Source organism: Tachypleus tridentatus, chromosome 1 (genome assembly GCF_004210375.1).
Source record: "Tachypleus tridentatus isolate NWPU-2018 chromosome 1, ASM421037v1, whole genome shotgun sequence".
Classification (NCBI taxonomy): domain Eukaryota; kingdom Metazoa; phylum Arthropoda; class Merostomata; order Xiphosura; family Limulidae; genus Tachypleus; species Tachypleus tridentatus.
The window spans coordinates 59,280,288-59,291,292 of record NC_134825.1 but is presented as its reverse complement, the minus strand read 5'-3'; the positions used below and the strand labels follow the sequence as shown (position 1 = coordinate 59,291,292).

The following is an 11,005-nucleotide window of genomic DNA, read 5'->3' as shown; positions in this document are numbered from 1 at the left end:
AACTCAAAACACTTCCTATAGTTGAGTTCATTACTGGATAACATAGACTATTCCCCACAACCTGCAGAAAAATATTCCTTGTTATATTTTATCTAAATATTGTGATTATTGTTATGTAATAATATTTTACTCACGTGTGCTTTGTTATTGATAAATGTCACACTTGAGTTATAATACTGCTTGTTGATAAAACTCATCAGTTACTAAAATCTACGATCATTTTCACGAAGTTTTTTTTCACGATTTCTGTTAGATCTATAAAAATTCACATTGAAAACGCGCGTTGGATATGTTGTTTTTCCAATATCAAATACGTATGGATTATTTCCTATTTTATACCTAGAATTATATAAAATATTTAGAAGAAGGCTCTAAATATTATATATAAGGTGTTTGCTATAATTTCTCAATGTAAACGCAAATATTTTCACACACTCATTGGCGCAGGAAGTAATATACTATTTTGTTTTCTCGCAAAATTATACAAATCTGTTCTTCACGGGGAATCGAACGTCGGATTTCAACTTTGAAAATCCGTAAGTTTACTGCTGACTCATCGGAGGACTGAACTATTATAAGTCTACAATCAGAAGCGAGTGTGTTTGTGGGTGGGTGATGGTATTAATTTTTCTTTGTAAAATATATTTATATATAAAGCAATATTGTTCAATCAATCACGTTCTTCTTGTTGTACTTTCATTTAAGTTTCAGAATTCTTCAAAGTATTAGAATAAAATTACTTACAGCTATTCAAAGTAAGTAAGTAAAATAAATTACACCGTTTTTTTTTACGTATAAAGGATATATTTGTTTTCTGTGTCTTGAAAAAGACAAACTTTTTCTGTACAGAACACTTTAGCAATTGGGTTCATAAATCACATTGTATATTGTGGGAAAGAGGCATTTCTTTCCTGTTGAAGAAATTTAAAAACACGCCTTTCTTGAGAGATTATATACGTGATTTTTTTTAATAACCTAAATACAGATGTGCATAAAAAGTCCAAATTTTAATAAGTTCCTACGCCTACGCATACAGTTAAGTTGTAACCAGTCCAACAATAGTTAATTAGAACAATGCTTTATAATTTTTTAAACAAATATTGACTTTCGTACTCTTTTCAAGGATGTTTATGTAGCTTTTCAGTTATTTCAGTAATATCGTTTTACTTGCAATCTGAAACGTGATAAATCCGATACATCGGTTGATGATGGCTGTTTTGGACAACATCAACTTTCGTATGTTTACGTGAACAAAAAACACTATCGAAAGAAGTCTTATTTCATTTTGGTTGTAAAAATCTGTTAAAAGCAGTACTTTTACATACATTTGTATGTATATTATTTCATTGCATATTAGCGATTATTTGTTTTCATTATTTAACTAATGTTAGGAAGAAGAAAGGTTCTGTAAACAGTTGTGTGAAACACTGTTTTAACTATATACCTTATTCACTGATTGAAACAGTTGGCTTCAATTTGATGGTTAGAAACTTTTAATTGACATTACAGATAGTGCAAGGCAAAACTTTTTACCGGCTATTAGCAGGCCTCAAGCTTTGCCTTGTTGTTATACACCCAAAGTTCTGCTCGACATATTGTTCAGGTCCCAACTTTAATCGATGAATTCATTTACATGAAAATTGGTTTAAGCTAAAAATCACAGACCTAAGTGAATAGAGGCAAAATCGATTAAGTAAACGTTGTTATAATAGCTAAGTATATATAAGCTAGACCTGGCCGTGACACAGTAAAAAGCACCAAGTTGTGTCACTGGCTACACAGCTAAGTTAACTCTGTTAGGTACAACTCACTACATACAAGGTAACAGCATATAAGAATCACGTGTTTAAGTGCAACTGATGATAGCTAATGATGGAGGCAAATTTAATCCAGTCATGATTATCGGGTACATTTCCTTACCGAAACATGTACTCACTTACAGTGACTAATTAACATTCCCACATTTAGTGGCCCTAACTATTTGCCTCGTTTTAACCTACACATGGATCAACACTTAATCACATACAGCTCTTTAGTTCGATTAGACAGTAAAGGAATGAGAATGGATGTTTAACCAAATGAAAATGGCGTTGACCAAATCCACAAAACTGATCATTACTGCTGAAGACAGTTAAGCCACAAAACTGATCATTACTGCTGAAGACAGTTAAGCGAATATTTAAATACTTATTGTTCGACATACCGGAACTTTGGTAGACAAACTGTAAACTACATACCCAAAAAAGGAGAACGAACAGAAAATAAAGGCTGCTTTGTGGCCATGTTTGCTTTATATGACAGCTAGCTTGTTGCCACAGGCGCCGTGGTCCCAGAACCTCCCTATCCTTCTGTAGCACTCGAATCATTCAAAAGTTTTTTTCTGGAATGAGTTCTCAGTTACGATACAGAGAAATCAAATCAAATTATCGTATTTACGTTTCACTGTGTCAACAGAAAACTTATGTCAAATCAACAGAATTTCACGAGGCAAGAGAAGTTTGAAGTCTGACCTACCACGTGATTAGGGAACACAGAATTTAAAGCTAACAACGTGTGGGATAGAAGAGAGAGAAAGCAAATGTACGTCGAAAATAAATATTAGACATCATATCTGAACAATAGCAGTTACTTGACTAAATATATATATATATATAAACAAACTTCTCCAATGCTTGATGTAATGCAAGATTTTACTAACAGTTTCTTTTCCTTTCAAGGTTGGGTCGTTTTGACTTAAATATTTTATCATAAGCCATCCGTTACCCACAAATAACTATGTGATAACACTAAAGACCCTAATTTCAATTTCTGCAGGCCCGTACCTCTCTCCCTGGCTCTACACAGACTCGGGGTCTGTAAAACTCAGTAGTAGCTACCTACGATTAGGCTGGATCTTTAGTGCATAGCCGAGTTGGGACATACGTACCGAACAAACGTAAAACACGTGACATTATTGACTATTTCACACCGTACGAGTATAATAAAGATTACTACCAGCATAGCACGTTTACATGTTAGCTTTAATTGTGGACAAAAAAAAACGCACTTCAAACTTGGGGCTCTAAGTCTGAAGTGGAACTTTTTTGTTTCTCATACTTTTGCTGTGTATTATGAAATAAAAACTCTACAAGCTTCTACAATGCAGTTGTGCCTAAAAACGCACATTCGTCACCAGTTTCATGTTTTTTTTTCTATTATATAAGCATCAATCACCAGTAAAACGATTCAACATGCACTGTACAAACCAACAAGAATAAATTACAGGTGAGAGTACATTAAAACAGAAGGTGAGGGTACAGATGTTATATAGATTGGAGCAAGCATGATTCCTAGGTTTGAACCCAGCAACAAGACAATAGATGAATCCTGCGGCTGCTCCATCGGGGGGAGGGGCCTGCTTTTCGTCTAGTAGGTGTAAGTTTCTATGCAGCCAGCCACACTGCATAGCTTTAATACAACCCACAACCGCGTAGGTTGTTTGCTATAATCACGTCCGTTACAGCATCAAATACAAACTGGATATTTGTTGTGTCCGTGGCACACGTCATATGGCAGTAGATCTCTTTGGTTGTGGACTTGTTTTTGGCTTCAAACTGTGCTTGAATGTAGGCTGCCGCTTCACCGTATTCTTGAGCTCCTAAAGAAGGTACAGAAGTGGTAGGGTTTGAGTTTAAAACAAACAAATTATACATTATGAAAACATTAACTACAGTTACATTACCATTTAAAAGGTAAAAATTAGCACAGTTGTTATGGTATTACAATATATATTTAACGCATCTAAATAATGTTCCAATGGTGTCAGCAAAATCAAGGTATTTCGTGATGACGAGAAACATATTTAAAGTATAAATGTATTCTCAACACGGCTGGTACGGGTTTTAGCACATTAATTAAAATAAAGTACAGAACAACGTTTCGATCTTCTTAAGTCATCTACAGGTTGTTAACCCAGCCATCTTGAGAATACAAAATCAAGGCATGGCATATCAGTAAACGGCCCACGTTCAAATAAACAAACTAAACGTGCTAAGTGGTGTTCACGCTTTTGTTCTAGTTGAACATTAAAAATATAAAAATTAAGAAGGCTGTTGAACATCATTTTTGAAACTCATTTTATGTATCTATTAAAAAAACAGACTTTACTGGTGAAAACAATAATAGCTGGTTCTGAAAGAAAACTTAATTTGTAATTACTTCGTTCCAAGTATATTACGTCTAAATTATTGCCGTCACAAAAAATATTACAATAACCAAATATATTTATTTCTGTTTGCACAAACACAAAAATATTACAATAACCAAATATATTTATTTCTGTTTGCTTTTTTTTCTCAAAAATATTCATTTGATTATTCGGCTTCATAGTAGAAGAAAATAAAACTAGATATTTGTACCGATGAAAGGTTACTATAACAAGACTAATATATTATAACCAAAAAATGTACATTTTTATCAAAATACGTGCGACTACTTGTTCACAATGGGAGGAGAGAAAATTGAAGAACCGCTTCATTTACTGTTCAAATTTGTTTTTCCGCACTACTTTTTGTATTCTATTTTAGTAGAAGGTGAGTGGGTGATGTTCAAGACATGTAATTAGTCCTAGTGCTTTGTTTCAGATCTTGGCACATTAGTAAAAACGACCAATTCAATCATTTAATCTTTATCGATCAACTTCTGTGTTGACATCAATTTCACGTCTAAAGTATCTAATGCGACATTATAACGCCTCCACAGCTGAAAAGACAAGCATGTTTCGTGACGGTGATTCGAGCCCGCGACCTTAAAATTGCGAGCCGAGTGTTTTAACCACCGATAGGATAAGGTTCAGAGAAAGGCTACTAGGATGGTGGCTAGTATGAAAAATTCAGTCATAAAAGAATAGGTTAATGTTTCCGAGATTGTTTTCTATTGAAAAAACGAAATATTAGAAGAGATCTGATTTCTAAGGGGACTGATAGTATTTTCGTATTTAATGGTGAGAAATGTTAGAGCATGGGACAAAAGTACAACTTTTGGAAGGGTAGGGATCATCTATAGCTAAAACAGTTTTACTTTTGTCATAGATGGGCTTTGTAATGGTTGTCTTCAGGTGTGGTACATTCAGTTAATTTAAGTGAAGGCTGGAGAAACATCTGTATAACAAGGGCTAACACTGAATATTTTATTTGTATTTTAAAGTTTAGTTTACCGTATCGTAAAGTCTGCATATACTGACAGGTCACTGCTTTTCTAAAATGTTGTATTATTATTAATTGTATCTGTTGTCCTTACATAATATATATGTCCATTGTGTAGCTTTGCGTGAAATTCTGTAATAATGAGCCAAATAAAAACCAATATATTTAAATAACGTAATCGTTTTCAAAATACGGCAGTATCAAAATTACAGTTTCTAAACAGACATTTATTTTGCCTATGCCTTTGAAGGCAATATTTAAAATTTACCACAAACACCCATAATTTTCATTGTGAGCCCTTAGTTTAGTAGTACTGCTGAAAATGGGAGTAAATGTGGCGATTTTTAAAATGTTTAATTCTTTACAAATTAACCTGTTCTCTCTAAAATAATATTTTGTTTGATTTTGTTTTGAATTTCGTACAAAACTAGCAGCTACAGAAGGAATATATGTGCTAGCCGTCCCTAATTTACCAGTGTGATACTAGTGGAAACGCAGCTAGTCATCATCACCCATCGCCAATTCTTGGACTCCTCTTTTACCAACGAATAGTGGGATTGACCGTAATATTATAATACCTCAGCGGCTGAAAGGGTGAGCATGTTTAGTTGGACGGGGTTCAAACCCGCAAGCCTCAAATTGCGAGTCGAGCGCCTTAACCATCTGGCTATGCTGGGCCCGTTTCTATATTGCACGCATGCTATTTGCTGTTAATGTCTTAACTTTAGACAGTTCCGGTGTTTTAAATACTAGTAATTAGTAAGTCTCTCGTTTACTGTATTTAGTGGTAGAACGAATATTGATATTATAACAACTGCTTCTTTCAAATAACATGTATGATTTGTAGAACGACTGGAAAGGTATGTTTGGTGGAATGGGGGTTTAAACCCGCGACTTTCAGACTACGAGTTCAGCACCCTAACCACTTGACTATGGGCGTCAGTGACTTTCATTTTGGATCAACCCGCAAACCGCTTGGAGGACCTTCGTGGATCACCAATGGGCTACGGACCGTACTTTGAGGGCCGTTGACTTACAATATGATCTACAAAAAAGATTATACATGAGAGAACTGAAATTACTTATCATTTTTCCCTTTAACCCTTTATCATAAAGAAATAAATGATATATGCAACTATTACAAATTACTGTGAGTGGGCTATATTTTACGAAAATATGTATAGTTTTATTTTAAAACTGACAGTTTCTGGGATAAGTTAGCAAAGTTTGAGAAAATAAGTTGATTCTAAGCCCAGCTTAAAGTATGCATGTTTTTATAAGTTGTTTACTAATGTTATGTAAAGGTCGAAAGGAATTTTGGTTTAAAACACACCTTTTGCATGACTTGAACATAGAGGGTAGAGTGATATAAAATTAGCTTCATAAAGAATAAGTTTTTTTTCCACATTTGAAGTGTAATAGTTCTCATTTATTTTGTCCATGTTTCATAAATTCAAGTAACCTCTGAACTAAAATAAAACTGTTAGGTTCAGCATTGAGACAGCCTTTATATTCTAATTTATGCGAACTATGAAATTATACGAATGACAACTGAAAATCGTAACTGGAAATAGTGACGTAAGTTTTTCGTTATGAATTTCATTCTATTAAACTTTTAGAGTTAAGCAAACGGAGTAATTGTAAGAATAATTTTTGCTATGTCTTCTATTCATATGATTAACGTTAACCAACATTCTGAAGCAAAAAACAAACAAGCACAATACACTGTAACATAAACCTTTATCAAAGCACCCTTGAAAACAACATATATCACAAAACCTATTACAACTAAAAACAAACCTACCTATGTAAAGTATATTAGTACAAGGCTATTACAGTATTAAATTATATACCTTAGGAAACAAATCCAGTTTACCAAGTGGCAGAAATCATCATAAGTTTAGAACAAGATATTAAAATATGTTTAGATTGTGTTTGTTTAATGGCGTCGTGCTCATTAAGGTATATTTGTTTGTAGTTAAGCTCAAAGCTACACAGTCAGACAACCTCTGCTGTGTTCACCACAAATATTGAAACCAGTTTTCTAGCGTGGTAAGTTGACAAGTCTTCCGTTGTGCCAAAAGGGGCTTTTGAGGTATCTATAGACAGAAATCTTGAAAACTGGAGATCTACTGTAACCCATGGTACATAGCTCTTTTTAAAAGTTTTTTTTCTGTGCATTTTATGGGGAAGGTCATGTTATTTAAAAATGTTATTATTCGTTTCATGAATAACTTTCTTATAAGTGGGAATTGCTGTTAATGTATATTTAAGATTACGGTTTCTATAAGAATAATTATTTTTTTGGTACTTTGTTGTTGTTGGTTTTTTTTAAATTAAACATAAAGCTACACAATGGGCTATCTGTGCTCTGCCCACCACGGGTATCGAAAGCCGGTTTCTAGCGGTGTGAGTCTGCAAATATACCGCTGTGCCACTGGGAGGCAACAATAATTAATATTAAAATTTCTGGTCAGCCATTACCAAGCGAATTTCACTGAGAGATAACAAATTCTCGGGGAATCAATTTCGAATATGAAGTACCTATATTTGTAGAACAGCTTCAGTTGAGCTCAGTATTTTCTTCTTGTTTAAATTTGTTACTATTTACTAAATAAATTGAAAATTCTAACCCCTATGAGAAAGGTTGGGTGAATCTCTTTTTAAGGGGTTGTTCATAGTTGCAAACATAATCACAAACGTGCAAAGAGCGACCTTTTTATCAGAATTATCTTCCGGTGCTGTAGGCCCAGCATGGCCAGGTGGGTTAAGGCGTTCGACTCGTAATCTGAGGGTGGCGGATTCGAATCCCCGTCGCACCAAACATGCTCGCCCTTTCAGCCGTGGGGGCGTTATAACGTTACAATCAATCCCACTATTTGTTGATAAAAGAGTAGCCCAAGAGTTGGCGGTGGATGGTGATGACTAGCTGTCTTCCCTCTAGTCTTACACTGGTAAATTAGGGACGGCTAGCGCAGATAGTTCTTGTGTAGCTTTGCGCGAGATTCCAAAATAAACAAACAAACAAAGGAGCAAGGGAAGTAATCACTCTCTGTAGCAGGATTGGGAGTAGTTATCATTAAGTAGCGGAATTCTTATGGAGATCAGATGTTCCATTTAAAAATTCCGAATTTTCGTTCGTCAAGAGCATAAGACAGCAATAACAACAAAACGTATACATTGTATAATGTGACTGGTTACTTATAAACAATACTCTCATTTGTAAGTCGTACTTGACAATTTCAAGACTGTTAAAGGTGAATTTTACAGAAAAAAATAAAACTTTGCAGTCAAAAGAACTACTCATACTGATTAATTTCGCAGGTTCACATTTTTTATAAAAAATATGTGCTAATAAATGAAACATAGAACTTGGTGCAGAAAGAGCCCTTTCCGAGCGGCAATCCGAACGTTTTAGTTTTTACGTTTGCCGCTAGGAAATGTACTGTGACGTAATAGTTGCCAAACAAATCCCCAACGCCAGCGCGTTGAGTGTAAATAAACATGGCCAGTGCATATGGAGAAACAGAGGTGAAGTCTGTTTTGACTTTGTGTTCTGAACAGTGTCGAGTAGCGCCATATCAATTCAAACCTACTCTGAACGAACCTAGAACAGTTACTTTTGACACAGATCTGACAAGTTCTAGTGATGAAAACAGTTCCACGAGCGAGAGTAGCGGAACTGTAAGTGATACTGATAGAGCCCAGGCCGGTTGCGAATCGGTCATACGTCCAGTGGAAGAATGATAAGCCTAAGTCATGACAACAAATATGGTTTGTATTATTTCACGTGTAATTTTAGGTATCTCGAAACCTGTCTGGTGTTTATAAATTATTGGTATCACAGACTGGGTTTTATTTGTTTATACTTTGCCGACTATGGTAACTAATACTCGGCCCTTCCACAATCATTGTACCGGGTATTTATGACTCGTAACAAAATTAATTTCAATTATACGTCATAATTCTGTCTATAAAATCAAACTAAATGTAGCAGTCTGAATAGTTAATTTAATATTTACCATAAATGTATAATTTATATGACATATTCCGTATATTTGTGCAAGGTATAGGTGTGGTTTATGCGAGCAGTTGCCAACCAGGAGAAAGTGCGTTCGTTGTCGCATGGTGTGAAGGGGTCCAGTTCTTCCTATTGACCATCCGCACCCACTGTCGCCATCTTGCCGGTTCCTTCTCCTTGCACGGAAACGAAAAGAAGATTTTGTCCGATACCGAACCGTTTTTAAAACCATAAGCAACGCAGTAAACCATGTTATCATAAAACAAACGTAAAGTAGCAATATCAAGACAAAAAATTGTCTCACAAAGTATGTAATCCGAAAAAAGCACCGATAGATTTACATAAAACACAAGCACTGAAAGAAACAAAATGGTAGGCGCGCAACGAAGCGTGTTTGGCAACTCTTACGTCATAGCTGTAAAACGTCACGGAAACAGCCGAAGGACCGAGAAGAACTTGAGTTCCAGGACCCGCATAGTTTGTTTCATTTTTTACTCAAAAACTAAAGTGTTTAAAAATATGGTAACCACACAGGAATTATACCTAACCAAAGTACAGTTTCTAAGGCAATTATTAAATTTGTTGAAAATTCACCTTTAAAAGTCGCTCACCCTAACAAAAAGAAGCTCCTATATAGGCCATTGTTTTATGGCGAAATAGAAGTACTCTAAAGTAAATGTACCTGGCGAAAAGTACTGTAAAAATGTCGGAGTTTAAAAGTTATAAAAATCGCACTGGTGCCCCACTGGGAGTTCTTCCTAAATGTGGACTTGTTTTTTTCTATTCAAATACACTGAAACTAAAAGTTACTTTGTGACTTTGTCAGTTCCTTAAGTTTAATTTAATATTATTTGTTTTCTTGGTCGATACAAATTTGTTCATAAAGTTGTAATATATTTTATAATAGTAATATTTTTACAGTCATATTAGTATACAGAAGTATAAATAATTATTTCTCTGTAAAATGTATTGTATTCTAATGTACAAACACACCTCTATCCTAAGCACTGAAGTTTTATGTTTATGACATTGGCAATTGGCCCTCCAGTGGCTCAGAGGTATGTCTGCGGACTTATAATGCTAAAAACCGGGTTTCTCTACCCGTGGTGGGCAGAGCACAAATAGCCCATTGTGTAGCTTTGTGCCTAATTCAAAAACTACAACCGACATTGGCAATTATACCCACTCTCAAGTAATAGAGCAAACCTTTTCTTTACATCTGAAAGTTGATAATACAGTTTTGTTTCGTTTTTATGTACGAACTATAATTCTGTACCTCTGAATCAGATCAGTTCAGCATGTGAATCTTAACTTAAAATTAATCTCTGTAGCGCGCTTACGTCTGGAGGTGATCGCGTGGTGAAACGTGTTTGAGAAAACGTGTGCATTTATGATCCGAGTAAACATTTGTACAAAGTTTAAAAAGCAATAAACAGATAACGATAAATCATGGTCTGCTTGTTGCTCTGATGAAAACTCAAGCAATCATAATTTTTTTCAAGCTTTTTTAAGGCACAAATAGAAGCTATCACTGTAAAGAGATAAATATTTTAAACCTAGTTATTTTAAAATACAATCAGTTTAGTATTATACTAGAGAAAATATTCCGGAGTTTTGAGATGTTTTGTTTAACAGAAAGAGTGCAGACACAATATAATAACACATTAAATCCCAACCGTTTATCCACTGCTATTAGGAAACATTGATGGGGAGGAAAAGCATACCTTACTCATCCTAAAATCCAGTTAAACATTTGTGGTATTTTCTACCATACTCGAATAATTTTTATTTCCTTTAGCCT

The 11,005-nt window shown here is 34.7% G+C and overlaps 1 protein-coding gene across 1 annotated transcript in view; it reads right to left on the bottom strand.

Annotated features, from left to right (window-relative positions):
* Positions 1-988: 988 nt before the first annotated feature.
* LOC143249576 (guanine nucleotide-binding protein G(o) subunit alpha-like) overlaps positions 989-11,005 on the bottom strand; it is an 88,813-nt gene continuing 78,796 nt past the window's right edge. The window contains exon 8 of the mRNA XM_076499683.1: positions 989-3,637. Coding sequence (XP_076355798.1) covers positions 3,450-3,637 — 188 coding nt within the window. The 3' untranslated portion in view covers positions 989-3,449. The remainder of the gene's footprint in view (positions 3,638-11,005) is intronic.